Genomic DNA, 19,942 nt, shown 5'->3' on the forward strand with positions numbered 1-19,942 from the left:
GCTCTGGCTTGTACATGCCTGTGATGTGTTTAATTGTCATTATGCCAACATGAGACATAAACAAATTAGCACAACAGTTTGAATAGTGGGATTTGCTGGTTACAAACAGGAAAAAAGCAAAGAACAATAGAACTCTGTCTGTCATGCAGTTTGACAAAATACCTTCTCTTAACGCAATTTAGGGTGCAGGGATAGTAAAAACTGTTTAAAGGGAAAAAAATTATGATACCCTTGCATCACATTTCCAGCTGGCATACAGTATTTGTTTAATTTCGTGGTGTTTACTTAGGTTTGGTAAAACACATACTTAAATTTTGAAGTCCAGTGGAAAACACCTTAATGATGAGTAGTTTTCACCAAAAGCTTAAGAAGTTCTAGTTGGATAGTGTACTGTACAAAACAGACCTCAAGGAAAGGAAATATTATCACAGCTACCAAAATAAGGTGGTTTGCAGATAGGATTCCTGACAACTTACTACATATTTCTGTTCTTATCCAAGATCCAAAATCAAAATTTCATAAATAAATACTGCCTATCAAATACATGATTTTTGCCAAACACTTATTACATTAAAATAAATCTATCTTTAAGTAAAAACCTTACCAAAAAAAAAAAATCATGATTGTATTTCCTGTGATTGTTTTCCTTATTTTCTTTTCCATTTTCACTGAAAGCAGGGTAAAGACAGTGAGAAAGTGACATTATTTGTAGGGGTTGTAGCATTCACTCAAGAGTCAAGAAAGCTATAATTCAGATTAATACTAGCAAATGTTTGTTTACTTAAAATAAAATAGTATCAGCCACAGATAATTTACATATATCACTCAAAAAGACCCTCTAATCAAGTACTTAAGGTATGAAACAGCGCGTAGGAAAAGTGGGCCTAAATTTCCTGAAGCAGAGGAAAGAAATTACTCAAGATTCCCCTGCTTCACCTGTGTGTCTACAATTTTAGGAACCTCTTGCCCAACTTTTCTCCCCCCAGAAAGAAACTTGATAAATTCAACCCAAATTCACATAAAATTTTGGCATTCTAATTGTACATCCTTAAACTGCCACAAATATTTCTTTTTTTCCTAGATTCCTACCAGGTGGTTTATGAAAAATAATTTCATTTATGTTTTAATTAATTTCTATCAGTTTTTAAGTGTTATCTGGACTATACCTTTTCATATTTTCCTTTCGAGAAGCTGAACGAAAACACACGTGTTACACAGATCAAAGATGACCACTTCTAAAATCCTGTTGTTACCTGGGCAGTGGAAGCTATACAGAGCTTACCAACAGGGTGAACATGGAATGCCATGTTAAAAGCCAGGTTTTAAAGGTCTGCTGGAAACGACACTAACAAGCTTGAATTGACATTTTTTAGACTTTAATTAAAATAAAAACCACAAACCTACAACAACAAAGACCATATTAATGCTTTGCCTTGATTAGAGCTTTTAAATTGTTTTGTTTTACTGGGCTAGCTAATATGACCTTAAATTACACCTTTAAATCACAGTAAAGCTTATTAAATTCTTCCCTAGGCAAGAGCATCATCTTTTTAAATGATAAACTATTGAATTATTATCGAACTCTATGCTGAACGCTTTCACATATGGGATGTTCATGAAATGGAGAATACTGGTAGAGCCACCCTAAATATAAAGTATTTTACACGTATGCCGAAAACCATGGGAGATTTTAACAATTATCTAAAAAGAGAAACACACAGAGCTTACTATTTCAGCAGGAGTCGTTTCAACATCTTCAGAAAAAACAAGAGAGTGGAAAAAAAGTTCTTTTAGCTCCTATTAGCTAGCTGAATTTACTTCTCATTTCAAATTTTGCATCTTATTTTCAGCCCAAAGAGAGATACTCTCAAGTACATATACGTCGGGTTTTCAGGTTGGGTTATTTTGAAGGAAAATAGTGGGATTTTGTACCACACTTTGTAATGTCAGCTCTTCTCTTTTCTGCTAGGGACTAAATGCTTTCACATCTAGGCCTATAGATTGCTCCTCCATAAAGAAACAGGAGAGCACCAGCTTTGTCCTCTCCAACAAAGTATGATACAGATAAGAAGAAATATTAGAAAAACACTTGCTCCCTTTGACTTCATATAAAAGCTTTATAGGGTTTCAGTACAGTAAAAATGGACCACTATAAATTTGACTGCATAGACTGTACTGTAATCAAGCAGTGCAGTTACAAAAAAAAAAAATAATCGCTTTACTAACTTCATAAAGATTATAATAACGACTTTGCTTATCGCTTTAGATGACTTAAATTGTGCTTAATTAAACACGTCATCCCTGAAACGCTCAGATTTTTTTCTGAACTGCACAAACTTTCAGATAATTAGAGATTATATTTAAAATTAATTACTCGAGATGCTGCTTTGTGTTACCTTTAATTCCAGCAAGCTTCTGATCACTCTTGCCAGGCGGAAGGATATATACCATTGTCCATTCCAGTGGGGAATTTCCTGGTATGTTAAGATTTTCATGCAACAAACTACTTCACGTTTCCTTGGACAGTTGTTCCCTATTAGGGAAGCACCACTGAGCTGTGTGCTATAAAACCTTTACTGTCACAGATTTTCCTTTACTGTGAGTATTCATTAACTGTTCTCTTTACAAGCTAAGGCTTGCTTCTTCTGACAGCGAAAGAATTCCAACCAGTCATCTAACACTTCACAGTAACAACTAAAATGACCACAAAATTCCCTGGATAGTGTGCTTCACCAAAGCAGATGAGTGGGCAGCCTCTAGGACTGGAGAAACAGGAAAACTTTGATGGGTGAACACTTTTTGAATCCCTCTGTCATAAAAAATTTGCACTTTTAGCTGAGATTTATCTTATCTTTGATTGCTCTAAGGCGTGGATACATCTAAAGAGTGAAGAAATTCCATGCAATACCAGTTTACGTCTGGATTTCCAGATATAAATTTGCCTTTTCCCAAATATATGAAATGTGTATCAGTGTCCGTGGCTGATATTACCAAAATAAAATCTCCAGGTTTCTAATATGATCTCAGTATCGCTGCCAGCTTGCTTTGAACATGTATTACTTAGAAGCAGATGATGTAAAATAGTTTAAAGATTGGGTTGTTATGCTGATCAAATGTTTAGACAGAGTAGAAGTTTCATCCTACTGTATACTTAAATCATTCCTTTGTAAGACTAAGAATTGATGAAAAACAGCTTTCCATGGAAATGCTGTAGAGGTTCTTAGTATTTCTCTGTAAACTGCACACTAGAATAAATTATGCCTGAATATATTATATCATTACACGCGAGCACAGATGGGGGCCTCAGCAATTGGATTTTCCTTTTCAATATACAAAGAGAAGCTCCTTTTTCCCTACAACCATCCCACAGAGGTCTCTTCAGGGGTCTGTAGGTTATGAAGCTGAGAGATGATCTGGTTTAGATTACCGGCTGGTTTATGTCACATCTCTATTATAGGAAACTAGTAAAGATAATGACTCATTGACATCTTTACCCCCCTTCAGACAGCACCATGAAAAATGTACTAAAGTCCACTTTCAGGCTGAAATGTACATTTTTAGGCTGAGGCTCAGAGATATGGCTGGTCATTCCAGAAAAACATGATTGCCTTGTAATAGATGTTCAAATGCACAGACTAAGTGCCATTAGAACAAACATATCAGGGGCCTTTGGTGGCCAGCAGATCGAGAGGCAAACACTGCAGACCCTTCAGAGGGAGAAGAAATGAAGCAGTTTTGTGGAAGGGGCTAGGAGGGTACATGTGACACAGGTACTCTTTGGGAGTCAATTTGCTTTAACGAAGGATTTTCACTATGCCTGTATTTTAAACACAGCTTCGGTGGTTTTTTGGATTTAAATATATATATAATATATATATATATTTCTTTTTTTATTATTTAAGAATTAATTTAAGGAAAAGAATAAATATATAGTCTTCTCCCTCTGAAGGGTCTGCAATGTTTGCCTCTTGATCTGCTGGACACCAAGGACCTGGGTTTTTTTTCTTAAAATACCATTACCTGAGAAGTTTCTCTGTTACTCTTTTTATGCTCTTCATGCGCTGTTTTGTTGCGATTGGCCTACATTTGTTCTATTATGCTTTAGTAAACATTAAATACTTTTCCAGAAGGCTGAGTACATACTCATTTGAATTACTATTTAATACCTAATACGAGAATCAAGAGGAACAGACCGCTGACTGTAGCTTACGTACTTCTTTCTGTCAGCAGGAGCTGACAGACAACTTAATGAAAGTATTCAAACTTTCAAAGTCAATTCAAAGCTTGACATGGCAACTGAACAATGACACATCGCCTACCAATCAGTCTGGGCACATTAACAGAATATAGAAAAGATGGGAACTGACAAAAGAACTTGATGTTCCTCCAGTAGTTTTCCATGATTACGATGCAAAGCCAAATACAACACAGTTGGATTACAATGGAGAGATAACTTATATGGACCCTGCATCATAATTCAAATGGCAGTTTCAGAACAAAGATGAGTTGTTTCCTAACCCTTCTGTGGCCCAGCCTCACACTAGCACATGGTGATGAGCTCTGCCTCGCCAAGCTGAGCTGCTCTCCCCCAGTGCATTTTTCATTTGCATCCTGCTGCTTGACCCATCACTCTGGGACCAGCAGCATCTCTCCCTTCCACCTCTGACTGCAGCTGATATTTCCTCACCTTCTTTATCTCCAGCTCCCTCCTCACCCTCTGAGGTGCTTGTCTGCATCTACTGAGATGAAGCTACTGAAAGCCTGTGTGGATTGTGCTGTGCTTCCAAGAACTATTTGAGTTGTCTGCTCCATGTTATCCAGAACATCCAACGGCGTTTATTTGGCTACTGCACCTCTCCTGCAGCATGAGTACTGCAGCCTGCACCGCCTCTAAGAGGCACTTCGCTCCAGTTGCTAATCACCGCTGTAATTAACTGCTGGAACATTTTCACATCGGAATTACATCTGATAAGACATACAAATTATTAAGAACTTCTACACAATGAAAAAAAAAAAAAGTCTTAAATAAAAACCTCATGCCCTTGGAAGAACCACATGCAGAGTTCTCACAGATACCAGAGTGCATCCATGAGAGGAAAAAACAAGACGTTTTCTACAACAGTTATAAAAGCAGGATTTAAAAAACCCCACAAACCAACAAACAACTAGAAGAGGATCAAAGACAGAGATATTTTTGTTCTGTCTCGGCTAGCAGAGTTGGGTAGAGAGGCATCTGGCAATGAGAAACACCTTGGCTACTGAAAGAGACAGTGACAAAATGTGTAAACAGTGAGGAAAGTGAGATTTAAGGAACACATGCAGATTAAAATGAAGGAAAAGTAGCCCATGAGCATAAAAGGTAGAAAACAGATCAAGACATGTCAGAATTAGCAAAAATTAGTACCATGAGGCCGAGAGCAACAGGCCTTCTGGAAGTTTTTATTTCAGAATGAAAATTTACAGAGGGAAAAGAGAAGGTTATGGAACTGAGTCATTCAAATAAAAGCTTTGAGGACTCTTCTTGGGTGCACTTGGCATAAATGAGAATGTAGTTTATTCCACTATTATGGGAACACAGAGTTCAGTGTCCTGTTAAAGGAAACATTTGTGCACCTGTTTATTTTAATGGGACTTGGGCATTTGCTTAAGCACTTCTCAAAAGGGGTTGGGGCTCACTACAATAAAAAGAGATTTTACTGTTCTGTGGGGCTTTTTTTAGAGATACTAAGATCCTGAGACTTTCCAGATAAAATAGTAAGTTTTTATAAAAATACTGAATTCAAGAGAACATCACAGTAGAGGAAGAAATCTTTTAATCTTTTAATGCAAACTGTGGTTTTGCAGATATAGCCCTCCCATATTCATTGGTAAAAACTCTTGTAGTTAATGAAATTTTGTGCAGGTGTTCAGATGTGTCTGTATGAAGTTATCTCCAGGCAAAAAAGCATTACTGATGTACTTAACCACTGAAGTATTAAATCCCATTTTAAAGCTAAAGATATACTTTTTTTTTTTTTTTAATTTCTCTTAATTTGTACATAGATGCAATCATGTGCTGCTACAACTTTGTGCACAGAATTCAAACTCAGTCAAACTGGGCTTCTTACCTATATGGACTTTTCTGTCCCGAGATCCTTCCCGCATTTCAACCAGACAAGGAAATTTTGAAAACTTTTTCTCAAATTGGCTGCTGGCAAAGACCAAAGGTAGGATGCCACTCCTCATACAAGACCTGCCAACATGCTCTCCTTTAAGCCCAGCACAGAAAGTCAGAGGACTTCTCCAAGGTGGCCAGCATCCAAAGAGTGCGATATTTTACAGCATTTTAAATGGAACTATAAACAAAAGAAGATACTTCACAGAACAGGTGTGCTAGTTACTACGCCTCATACGCCTCATAGAAGAAACAAAGAAGAAACACCTGGCATCCATTTCAGATGTGAACTGGAGCTAAGGATAGAACCTAAACATGAAGGAATGATGGCAAGGAAATCAGACAGCAACAGCAGCACTGGTGGGAGGTTTGAAAATCATGTGGGAGAACAATACTTGTGTAGAGGGAGAGCGGGGATTGCGGTGGGAGAGCCAGCACAGTGGGAGGGATTTTCCTGGATAGGTGACAAATTGCTTCAGGAGGGTGAGTCTAGCCCCCTGATTCTCCTCATCACTGAGTCACCGTGGCTGTATATAAAAGAAGCAGAAATAATCTCTACCTAGATTTTGGCTAGAAAAAAATTATCTTCTAAGGAACTTTAATGGGGAATATAACATACAAGTTTCCTTTTTAATTAAATACTGATATTGCTCAAGAAATCAAACTTAATTTTCATAATCTGGCCTTCAGTTATGGATATTTGCCTTAAGCAAGCACAGAAGAGAGTTTTTGAATTTCAATACTGTAGCAGGAACAGCAGATAACGCAAAGGATATAAACCGCAGCTTTACAGTCCTGGTTTTCAGATTAATCTTACAGCCTTTATTTAAATATAGTTTCTGTCAGTAGAAGTTCAGAAATGGTTTAAAGTATGTTTCAGTTTTCTGCCACTAGAAAAGTTCAATGCAATGAAAGTCTGTCACGGATGTCAAGAGTTCCCACCACTGCTCTTTAGTGCAGAGAACAGGGCAAAGCAGCAACAACCTACCACAAAATTCAAGAATGCAGTAAAACAAATGTGATTCTACTTTTGCATTGAATTAGCCTCATGGCAGCAAACGCTAGTCAGTGCAAAATAGGTATATATACTCATTTTATATATAACGTACTTCATAGTTCAAGCAAAGACTGATGAACATGGAGCCCTAAGAATTGCTGTATGGTACAGAAAACAAATCATCATGATGCCAAGATATATTCATTTAAGGGTCTCTGCTTTTTGAAGGAGTTTCCAGTGAGCTTATACACTTTAGGAAAGCAAAATCATTAATCATCACTGTAATATTCCCTTTCTATTTCAAAAAATATTAAGCTCAAAATAGCACTGTGCAGAGGTGCAAACAGGAAAACACAGTGCTAGGCTTATTGTATTTAGATCTCTTTGTTATGCATTTAAATTAATAATTTTTCATGAACTTTTCTCCAATTTAACGTTCAAGCTTGCTGGTAAATTGCATTTGACCAAAAAGCTTAAAATGCTTTCACCTTCCTTCCGACACAGTTTTGTGAATTTACTTTCAGCTTTTGCACTACAAATCCATCAACATGTTTTGCTTTAACTGGCAGGCTGAGTGAAGAGGCCAAAACCTTCACTGGCTGACAGAGAATTAAACTACAGGTTTTTAATGCTTAACGTTCTCCTCTGACCAGTGCTGGAAAAGCAGCACATGTGGACAATTTGTTCTCTGGCTGCCCTATAGACACACAGACCTCTGCGTTCACTATGATCCTTCATATGAATGAAAGCCACAAAACTGGTTTTAGAAACACCTCTACCATTCATGTAGATATCTGCAAATAGAGTCATGGAATTAATTACGGAGCTCGCCAGGCATTATCACATGGAGCTGTTCCACCTTTACCACCCATGCCATTGTGCCCAGTGCCTATGAGAGCAGCTCTGCACTGCCTGAGAAAGAGACAGGCAGCACCTGGTTTCCCGTGCTGAAGTCAAAGAAGGAACTGCTCTTGCTACAGTAGCTTTCTGAAGTGCAAGGGTAGGAAAAAGCCACTGAACCACCTCTTTGGGTGGGCTCTGGCTGCCCAGTGTCCCTGTCTTTTTCTATCAAGTAGATCAATCTTGTCTCAGAATGGTTGAAACAACAAGAAAGTTCAATGCTGGCTCCAGGTTTCACCTAACAAAATATCTGAAAACATAGCCACTGACTAAAATACAGGTCTTACCATTTCTAACATTTGTAATGTTAACAGACATTAAATTTGAAGGTCCCTAAACACCTTCGTTATCTGAGTTGAAGCCACATTGCAGGTATTGAAGGTCAAGGCTAAGGAACGCATAAGATCCCCTCTGGCATACAGGCAAGTGCAATAACCAGCCAAATTCTAGGCCATTGTTCAGCATTACTGTACAAATCTTATTTTCAGTATTGAGCACAGAATTTTCTTATAGCGCAATAAACATTCGGTAAGAAGTTTATAATTTTCTTCTCTAAACCTGACATGGAATAGCATGGGAAGAGCACGGAGTGTCATCGCTTTCCAGTAAATAGATTTTTGAAAATACTTTGCTTGCACACGTTCATTTTATTTGTTATTCATTCTCCAGAAGATACTTTGACATGATGTTGAAAGTCATCTGTGTGATTGTGTCTGCCCCTTAGCACAGCTTCAATAATTTGAGTCAACAGGAAGCTGGAATGAACAGAGCTCGTGTTTTATATGCTCCTCCCTGCAGAGTGCCTACAAGTTTCCTGCCAGTGCATCAGTCTATTGCTCAAGACTATTAAAGTGTAGCTTGAAGGGGGGAAAAGCACAAAAGTGCAACTTCAGACAGCAGCACATGAAGGAGGAGAAAACAAGGTGGGAAAGAGTACCAGAACACCACCAGAAAGCAACAAAGGGCAGTTGAAACAGACCTTCCAAAGAAAGCAAGGTAAGAATAGAGAAATGAAGTGTTGAATCAGAGTAGAAAGATGAAGACAGATAAGTAGAAAATCAACTGCAAAAGACATGCAAAGCCAAACACAACACACGAAGGCATAGAATTATGTAAGCTTGGCAAAAGGAGCAAAAAAGGAAAATGCCAGGAAACTTGCAAAAAAGTATTTGGCTGTCTGCTTACAAACTGTAGGAAAAGAAACAAACAAGAACGGCAAAATTTACAATACTACCAAATTTGACAAAAGGAAAAGCCACAACCAGCCTTCCCTCAGAACGATTGCGGATGAGCAAGGAAATAAATTTTAGCATAAAAAAGTGTTCTATGGCACTTCGCTTACATTTATAATTCTTAACAATAAATTTCTACAACGAAGGAGACAAAGCCCCAGAGGTCTTTTAAAGATGTTTCAGTACAAGATGGGTTTACACCTGGAGCGCCTTGTAAAAAATGCCAGGATCTTTCAGCTTTCTTTAAAATAACACAGATATCTCTCTGCCTTCTGGGTCTTAATTCCACTCTGCCAGCTCTTGACCAGAAAACAGTTCCTATTTTTTCCCCCCTTTACCCCCCGCATCACTGAACCGATGCAGCAGGTTGTCACTATGCCAGCAGCGTCTCCGTCACTGGAGGCCAAGCGGCTCAGCACCCAGCTCACCCGCGCCGTGACAGACGGCTCTTTGCAAGCCGTTACAGCTATGGGGTACCTTCACACACTACAGTGGGCTTCCACATCCCCTCCATGATTACATCAAGTCAGCATTTCCCTCTAAATACAGACTCTTCCACCAGCATGGCAACAGCTAATTAAGGTCACAGCACTCACAAATGTTTTTTTGTAGGCCCATTATCACGTTGTAGGTTGTGCTGTCTCCTTCACCAGGGTAAATGTGTAATTAACATATCAGCAGATCCTTGAAGCCTTTTATACCAATCACTGCCACGTAGCCTCTCAAGGAACTCTAACAAGAGAACAGATCTGCAGCCAGCTACAGGTGCTGCTGTGTTTTCCCTCTGCAGCAAAGGAACCAGAACTGCCACCATGGAACTGGACTGATCTCAGGAGAATTTTCTTTCTCTTCAGTCATATATACTTGGTCTATACAACTGCAGCAATTCTGTAATCTCTGCAGTGCTGAAATGCTTATCACTATGTGAATCTAGAAGTAGCAATCCAGATACTATAATGCATGTAATTAGTATGTCACAGTCAGGTTTAACTGAAATTAGGTGTTCTATCTACGGCAGTCATGGACATTGTACCTTGCGGTCCCTGACAAGTCAGTCTGCATGTTTAGTATAGTCCAATTAACTCTACCTTACTGCAGAAATCCACTTATTAGCAATCTGCTATACACAGTTGGGGTGAAAAGCTAATAATCTGTGGTATTCCAAGACTGCACCCCTAGCACCACTGACTGCAAAAGGAAACTAAAATTAAGAGCAGGGTTCAACTGATGTAAACACTTAAGCATGTAAATTTCACAAAAATCTTAATAGGCAGTATGCAAAAGGTTGCATGCAGACAAGAATTTTTTTTTTTAAATTCAATCCAATACACTGCTAAATCATGTTTTTTAAAAAATATTATTTTCCCAGTCTGAATCGTGAGCATGATTTTTACCTATTACTGCAAGCACTGCCATTGTCATCACATTTTCCAGTTACTTCCAGCCTCCACAATCACTTACATCAGGTAATTACATCACAATTACGTACATCAGGTACTATTGGAAAGATCACATACAATCTCCTAAGCCTCAGTTAAGGAATGCCTCATTTCTTGAATGACATTTTCTAAAGGAAAACAAAGATAATAAAATATCTAGATCGTGATTTTAAATAATATCAAGTGATAGCCTTGAGTAATTAATTATGCTCTTTTTACTGTTATAAAACTTTCATAAATGCTTTACAGATTTACACAGGTCCTGTACACCATTACCTGAGTAAAACTGTAAGATGGAACATGAATCCAGTGTGGGAAGTATATCTTTTTACCTCACCTTAACTCGACGTAACTGAATTAAACCTGGTAACAGGGTAAGTCACACACAAAAGCGTGAACCTTAAAACAGTTCCTCCACAGCTCTGCGTGCACTCAGCAATAAAGAACTTAGTCTTTATTTATAAAACCCATACTTTCCCCCTAGGTAAGTAGCTTTCTGATATTCTTACTAGCATTTAAATGAAATCCATCTCACCAGCCAGGATCATTAGTTTTTCATGAGGTAGGTGGTAAGTGTTATCACAGAACTGAAATAACAGCAGTACTGTAATAAACCCAAATCATTAACATATTTCAGTATGCAAACATCTCACCACACACATTCATTTCAATATTTTCTTTGCCATGGTTGCTAGCATCCTAACTTTTCAAAGGGTTATATGGTGCTTTGAACTTTTGACATACATTTGAAGTAACTATGTATGTCCTGACACTGGAAAACGCAAGCTTTAAGACTTGTTTTCAGAATTTTTTTTTAATATGTTCCTGACAATCTTCCTACCGCACCCCCATCTTTCATTAACATACCTCAGATCAAATACAAATTTGCTGACTGTCTATTGGCAAAGGCACAGAAGCCCGGGGGTGTCTACAGACACAGTAAAAAAAGTTAAAAAAAAAAAAAAAGTAAAATGAAAAGTAAAAAAAAAAAAAAAAAAAAAGAGTTCTGCTGCAAAACTAAGGGCAGGTGCTTCATTTCCTAATGTGGGGTGTGAATCTGTCCTCAGGGCTGTAAAGAGATGATGTGCGTCTAGAGCTGAATCTTAAAAAAAACCAAACAAACAAACCCCCAAAAACAAACAAAAAACCCCACCAAAGAACAAACAAAGGAAAGACCTGATACTCTGAAGAACAGTCATTTATAAAACAAAGATCTTGTGTGTTGGATTCTAACTTTCGTTTTATTCAGTAGCCCTTTTACAGCTAGTCTAACTCTCCCAACTTCTTCCCCTCCTAGCAGTTCTATACTACTCCTGATGTAAATGAAATCAATTCCCATGACTAATTTTTCATCCCTTAAAAGCCCATTCCATTGGACACCCTATTTTTTTTCTGCTGTTATAGAAATTGCAATTCACTTCTGCCACTCAAATTTTACCTGCAGGAAAGTCAATCTGTTTCTCCTTAATTAATAAAGATTGTTACTTATGGCATTATCTAGAGTTCTGCTTTCTAATTTTTCAGAAGGCTTTTGAACTTGCTATTTTTATAGAAATAGCTTTCATACAAATATCAGGTCACCCACGTTAGCAAAGAAATTGTCCAGAAAGGCAACCTTTACATGCTATAAAAAAGGGGGCTAATCGACAGTAAGTCTAAGCACACGCTTGCTTACTTGCACTACTGCAAAACCAGCATGGGCACTCATGACTGCTTGAATACACTTTCTGAAATTCTGGCAGTAAGACACACTTTATGAAAAGATACAATTTGTATGAAGTCAAACCTATTTTTCTTATGTGAATGTTAAGACGACAAATAACATGAAACGGAATTAAAGTGTATTCTAGTATTTAAGCCACAATGAAAAAGACAAATATAAACAAGAAAAGTCTTAACTGCAAACACACAATTTCAGTTTCAGCAAACTATGCAGTTCTGTATGTGAGAGATGAGACTGGCAGGTGGTTCAATACCTTTATTCAGTGCTGTAAATGTTGAGCTGGTTTCTGATCAACCAACTTGCAGAATAATTTTGTTGGTTTTTTTTCTGTAACAATTTAACTAAGTTTCTGTCTGAACTGGTATGTTCAGGTATATGCTTAAATACATGTCATTTCAACAGTGGGGAACATTGCTTGATTCACTGGCCTGAAGTACATCCAGGAGCCCGGCACGGGCATCGATGGTGTCTCTGCTTCATGCTGGCATGCAGCAACAGGTCGGGGAGGGCCCCCCAAGGGCGTCCAAATCCAGACTGCAGTTTGCAGCAGGGATTTCACTCAGGCAGGGTAGCATGCATGAGTCAGGTGTCACCAAACAAACTAGAAGATAATAGCAAAACCAACACTCCCTGGATTCTGTTGAATAATTTGAATATTCATGATATTGGCTGAAGCAAAGGGTCAATGGATTTTTACCCTCGGAGTAAGTAAGGTTGGGTTGAAACAGGTTTGCATGACTTCTCGCAGAGCTTAGCTTTCCTAAATCTGATAAAGATTTTGTGATGCTCTGGGATGAACATGGTTGTGTCTACATTTCCCACTGTCACAAAGACCAGAAGTCAAGATGTCCCAAGTTCAACGCCCAAGCAAGCCCCTTCATGTTTGTACAGAAAATATTTGTGTGCTCAAATTGAAAGTCCACACTGCTAAGTAGGACCCAACTAAAGTGCAGGTGCCACCACGTATTCAGAACTCTCACATTTACAGGCTTAGCTTGTGGTCACAGGTAGTTAAAATGCAGAATTGAGGCCACTGCCAGAGCAAAGCATGACCGCGCATAGACAACACACAGACATCGCCTACTCAACCTCGATGTCCATGGAATTGCAGTGGGGGCATAATGCAACTCAATTAACAATTTCAGGGAACGACAGAAGATAATTAAAACATGAAAGAAGCTAGTTTGAAGCACATGACTTGTCTGACACCAAAATTTCTCTCAAACAGTTGTTTCTGAGAGGAAATACCCAAGAGATGTGAAATGGACTCTTGCTGAAGCTGTGCAAAATTTAAGCATTTCAAAGGAAACATATTTTGGGTGTCAGATGAGAAGCTGCAAGGTAGAAAAATCTCAAGGGGAAAAAATATCATTCTTTATGTTCAAATTAAATAAGATCAGCTGAAAAATATTTTCATTTCATTCATATCTAAACTGAGACAAACTACAGAATTTTCAGCCAAAATGAGAATTTCTGCAAAACCCAAAGACTCAGATATGACAATTCAGAAGACAGCCATTTCATCGTGAACTGCTATGTCACACCTTATAAAAACTCTACCATAATTTGAGATTAAATTATTCTAACTCTAAATTCAAATAAGGCCTTATAAGCATAGTACTTCATTATTTGTTTCTAAGGTGTACTGTATAGAACAACAACAACAAAAAATATGGACCATGACTTAATTCTTTTACACACATAACCATACATTAGCTTTCGCTGGGTTTTCCAGTTGTTATAGTAAATATTGCTGCAGCTCCCAGTTATTCCCAGTTATAAGAGTGAAAAATCAGCACAGAAATTTTATGTGCAACAAGACCAGTTGTAAGAAAGGGATATCTTTATTGGTCTGGTGGAAGAACAGCCATGACATTAATGCCACCAGAAGAATATTATGAGGAGGAATTATTAATTTACTTTTTATTGCATCATTATTGCATATAAATGCTACTGCTATTGCTTAACCGCCTAGCTTTATTGCATACAATGAATTAAAGCATTAAGACATGCCACACAGCATAGAAAATGTGATGTATTAAAATAATGGATTCAGCAATATACAATATATATTCTGAGAAGTTATAAATGCTCTAACAATTATTTATTTCCCACTGTAGTTTACTGCAATATAAAAGTATAATAAAATTAGCTGCAAGTGGTATATGTTCAAATCCGCTGACAATTTTTTGGAGAGATTTCATAGTAAGTATGAAAAAATAATCCTCAAGACAGTAAAAAGTATTACTGTTAAAATTTCCTGCAGTGTGAAAAATACTGACAACTGTTCTTTTCCTACCCAGATATCAGACAAAAAAATTATGAAGCTTTGGCTATTTATAACAAGCGGTATTCTTCAAGGTTTCATTAGACCTTGGACAACTGGAAATCTATTTTTTTTTAAATAATTAAATTAAAATTAAAATTAAATTAAAATTATTTTTTTAAAAATCTATTATAAGAACAATGACTGCACCATTGATAATCAACTTTTAAAGCACCATGTTTTAACTTGTTGCTACTAATGTTTAGTTCTCTATGAACCAAAAAGATCACCAAACTCTGTATTCCTACAAAGCGTGGAATGAAAAACTGAATTGGCTTCTACATTAAAACTGGCAAAGAGCAGAGATTCCCCAGTGTACCTCATTACTCTAGGTGTAGCTGAAAAGACTACTCCCACATCCATATGCACAAGGATTATGAAAAGAGCTTTCAAATGAGGAAAGGAATAGCTGCAGATTTCCTTGCTAAAGCATAGCCCCAAAAATGTCACAGGCATGGTTTAAAACCACAAATATGAAAAATATTCTCAGCTTGCTTTTCCCAGACAAATTGTGAATAAACACACTTTCCTCACTTGAGGAAGTATGTTAGCATTCCGTTGGTTTCCTCACTTATTTCATTATTTGTATTACAAATATTTTTTCTCTCTGTCTACACGCCACCTACACTGGCTCTTTGAAAACATGATTGAAATACGTTCGTTTACTTTTTATTCCTTTCACTATTGCTTCACCGGTCTGCTAAGTAACTTTGCAGTTTGATACTCAATATTCACGAAGGGGAACCAACCAAGCAAACAAAAAACAAACAACAACAACAACAACAACAAAAAAGGCACTAACTGCTTTTGCACCAGAAGAACTTTTTGGTACATCACTTACCACCCACGGCTTGTCACAGAAGTTATAGATTGATTCCAGCGAGTTGACACTCGGGATGCCCGCATACTGCATTCCAATGATCAAGTTACGGAAATCTTCATTTTCTGCCATACTGAATGAATGTTGTCGAACCAGGACAAAGTCAGGCCTGAATGACCTACCAAGAAAAAGATAGGTTACTAATAGTCAACGATTAAATTCTTTTTCCTTCAACAGCAAAATCTTAAAAGGGAAAAGTGTCTAGCTCGTGGATAGAGAAATACCAAATGAACACTCAAAACAAAGGTAAATGTTAGAAGACAGAAAGTTATGGCTTTATGAAAATCTGTACTGTATCAGTTCTTAATTGCTGTCCAGGAAACATCAGCATCCAGTCAATAACGTGCCCCCATGAAGAGGAGAGACAAAATATCATGGCTTTTCAGGTTGTTTGCCCCTGAAAGATAAATCATGTATATAAACTCTGAGTATGTTCTTTAGTTTGTGTACACTGGTTCCTAAGCCGTGACAATCAAAACCAAAGCAGACTGATGTCTCTGCCAGAAACCGAAGCTTCTTGGGAACAATGTTTTTTCGCTGCTGTTGGCAGACCATTTTAAAGACAGTAAGAAATGAAGCAACCCCATTGCTCGTAGAATGAATCATACTGTAACTGGAGATGATCACAATTCAACTTCTGATCAAGACATTTGTCAAAATCAATTTCTAAACGTGAACTACACATTTTTCCCCTCTCTTTCTCTCTTCTATCTAATCAAGTTTTCCTCTGTTGCAACTTCCATGGCTTCTTCTCCTACCACCAGGCACCTTTGAGAACAGTCTGACACCATCTTCAACTTACTCAGACCCTGACATTTAGTAACTGAAGGAGGTTATGGAAAACAGAAGACACAATGCAACAGGATGGAGCCACCAGTACAGGGGCAAGTCACTCCTAAACATGACTGTCAATGGACTCTTTTCTGCATTCAGATTTTATAGGTGGAAAAAAAAACCTGTCTAGCTTGAAGCTGTCAACCTCCTGAAAGAAGTGTAACTGCAGGGTAAATTAAATTAGTGTAGTAAATCAGTGTAATTGTTTACTTGCCTTGAATTAATATAAGCTGTACGCTGGAGTGAAAAATTTCAAAGATTACAAAATGATTCAGAAATCTCAATCTAGCAAAACAAAACAAACCCAAAACATGTTAAAATTTCTTCAGCAGTTTAAGATTCCGGTCTGAATGCAGTAGTCAAAGTATATTAGCTAGATTTTTAAGTTGGCTTTCAAATGTAATGCATGACTTGGTAAAACCAGCACTTTTGATTTGCTGTCAAAAATCATTAAAATGGCACTCTAGACCAATGGCCAAAACTCTAAAGAAATGCTTGTTTTTAAACAAGTTTCCAAAAAAATACTTGTAGCATAGTTCCGAGAATTTGTGATCTAGGTTTCAGGATGGTGTGCCAAGTGTTTGAAACACAGAAATTCAATTTGTTGGCACAGCATGAATATAATACTTAGAGGACTAATGATGCCTTAATCAAAACTGCAGACCACTCAGTGAAAGAAAGAGACCACCTCTATAATCTAAAATAGTGCTAAGGGAATTACACATCATCTCAAATACAGCATTGTGTTTTTAGATAAAAGTAAAGAACGCAAAGTGTCCTTTAAAATACCCATTTAATGAAACAGTTGGAGAATTGAGGCAAGATACTTTAAAAAATAAAGATAAACCCCCATTTTTAGCTTCACAAAAACGCCTCAAAGGAACATGATACGTTTACATAATTGTTCTAGTGCTGTAATGACTGCTGGACAGAATGACTGTGTGTACAGAAGGTCATGAGAAAAAATTTAATCCTGGCTCACGCATTTGTAAGATCCAAAATCTCAGTGTTATGTAACATAAGATACCATTTTTCATGGTTTGATTTTCATTCACAAAATGAAATGAGCAAATGCCTGTTTATGGTTTTTTCCTCCTAAATCAAGACATCAAAAATCTGTCATTCAAATTTCTATGATTTTGCTAATGAATATTTTGCTCAAATCTATGATACGAGTTCACTTGGGACCTCAAATTAATAACACGTTCAAATTTTCATCTGAGTATTCAGGTGTTTATGCCTTTTTGGTAATGTGTTCATAGTCTGTATCCAATATGAACTTTGATGCCAGTGGGACCCGCAGCTTCTCCCATCTTTCTTAATAGTTGAGACGGACCGAAACAAAGGAACGTGTCACACATCCTGTTGTCTCACCCAAATTCAATGCTGGATTTCAAATAAAGTTTCTTGTCAACTGAACATGTAAAGAATGCAGGGATGCTGACGGATATTACCTTAGTGACACATTCCAAGCTTCAGGCAATAAACTTCACAAACCAATTAGGCTTAAAGCAACGTAAAGACTAGCACTTACCTGGAGATACAGAATATTTATGTTTCAAAAATATTTTCAAATATATTCTGTATCTCCAGATAAATTATCACAGAAACAGGGAACTGCTCTCGTATCATGTCTAAATATCCCTGTCACACTGGAAAGCATGCACATACGTGCAGGTGTATCACACAGATTTGAGTGAAACTTATCAACCTAAGGTAGCTCTATTTGGTTAATTAAACTACCCATAAGACTGATAATATTATAAAATCCTCTGTCATCTAAATCTTAGAGTTATCTGATGACACAACAAGATTTATCTGTTTCTTAACATAAGCAGCAGCATTACCAAGTTTTCTCAGAAACAGCAAATATACATCTTTGTAGATGCTATTTTCTGGAGGTTCCCAAATCACATTAAGTATTGACACATACCAAAGCTAACTTGGCCTCTATATTTTGGGTGTTTTTGGAAAACTCTCTACAGAAAAGCCACTAAGGAGCAGTGATCAAGATTTCCTGGCTCCAAAAATTTATCGCTGGAGAAAAAACACCACCATCACCACCACTACTAAAAATATCAAATCTCTTACTCTTCTAAGGAAATAATCTTGTGGATTTGGCAGAAGTGGTTGTTGTATTAAGCTGCAGTATTTTTAGAACACACAAGAGATTAAACTGTTGTGAGTTTTAAAGCATAAAGTACACAAAGTATTTTTTCATGATTTTTTTTACATGAATGAGCAGACATTTTCAAATCTTTTATTTGGACAGATGTTGTGCAAAAACATGACGATACAAGACATGCTGTATGCTAGCTCCCTGAACTCTTGCCTGAAGAGAAGCATAAGCAGTAAACAAAGATAAACATAAGCAGTTATCTACCACTGTTTGTTAGTGGCTTGATCCACGTTTCTGAATGCACTTGTTCAGTCAAACAACTGCTATGCTATACTTAACTCATACTTAACTGCACTGGCCAAAGTAGCTATAATTCTCATAAACCAGATAAAATATAGGACTTCCTGAAATAACTCGGTTAATATTTACGCTTTCAATTTGCCCAGACATACCCCTGTTTTCTTCCCTTACATTTACAAGGCTGTTGACATCCTCGCTGAAAGAAATGGTAAAATTACCCTGCCTTCAATTGGAATAATCTTTTTTGGACAAAACAGTCTATTAGGAAATCTCAGGTTTTTAAACTGAAATTCTCAAACAGAAGTGATATTCCAGTAACTATCCTGAGAGAAGTGCTAGGACTTGGCTGTTTCAATAGAAAATACTCAATTTTTGGACTAAATACAGCTCATCTGGAAAACTCTGGCATGTACAAAGGTCACAAAGACCACCTTTATTTCTGAAGCAAAGATAAAACCCAAACCAATAACCCTAACTCCCAATTATGTGTTTTTTTTATAGCAGACTTCATTCCTATCTTACTCAAATCCACCTTTCATATGATCAAAACATTGAGAGATTCCCTTCCCGCCACAAACAGGAAGTACTGCACTGATCACATACTTTTTTTTTCCTGCTTTTCATGCCAGTGACCAAAGTGCGTTGCAGTCAAAAACCCTATTGCACATATACAAAAAAAAAATCATTCACTACCTTTTCCATGCATGCACTATGCCATTCATTGCTTTTTGCTGTTATTATATATATTTTTTCTTACCTGACCACTTTAGTGCCATTTCGAAATACTTGGATATCTACTGCATAATTGCCATCAGCATGGGCTATCAAGTTGATTTCTGAAAATTCTGCCTATGAAAAGAAGACTCACATTAGTCAGTCTCGTTTATTTTACCTTTATTTTCCTAAATCCCTTCTTTTAAGTGTTAGTATCCAAACTTCTGATAATATACATTTGGAATATAATGAGCACCAAAAGGATATAAATCCAACAGCATTTGCCACCTATGACACATCACATTTGAATAAATTCTGTACAAA

The 19,942-nt window shown here is 37.2% G+C and overlaps 1 protein-coding gene across 1 annotated transcript in view; it reads right to left on the bottom strand.

Moving 5' to 3' along the window:
* Positions 1–19,942, bottom strand: part of SYN2 (synapsin II) — a 193,676-nt gene that overhangs the window by 94,633 nt on the left and 79,101 nt on the right. The window contains exons 3-4 of the mRNA XM_056336676.1: positions 19,662–19,753; positions 15,613–15,769 (exon numbers count right to left, since the gene is read on the bottom strand). Of these exons, the coding sequence (XP_056192651.1) occupies positions 15,613–15,769; positions 19,662–19,753 (249 nt within the window). The remainder of the gene's footprint in view (positions 1–15,612; positions 15,770–19,661; positions 19,754–19,942) is intronic.

Source organism: Falco biarmicus, chromosome 4 (assembly GCF_023638135.1).
Source record: "Falco biarmicus isolate bFalBia1 chromosome 4, bFalBia1.pri, whole genome shotgun sequence".
Taxonomy (NCBI): Eukaryota; Metazoa; Chordata; class Aves; order Falconiformes; family Falconidae; genus Falco; species Falco biarmicus.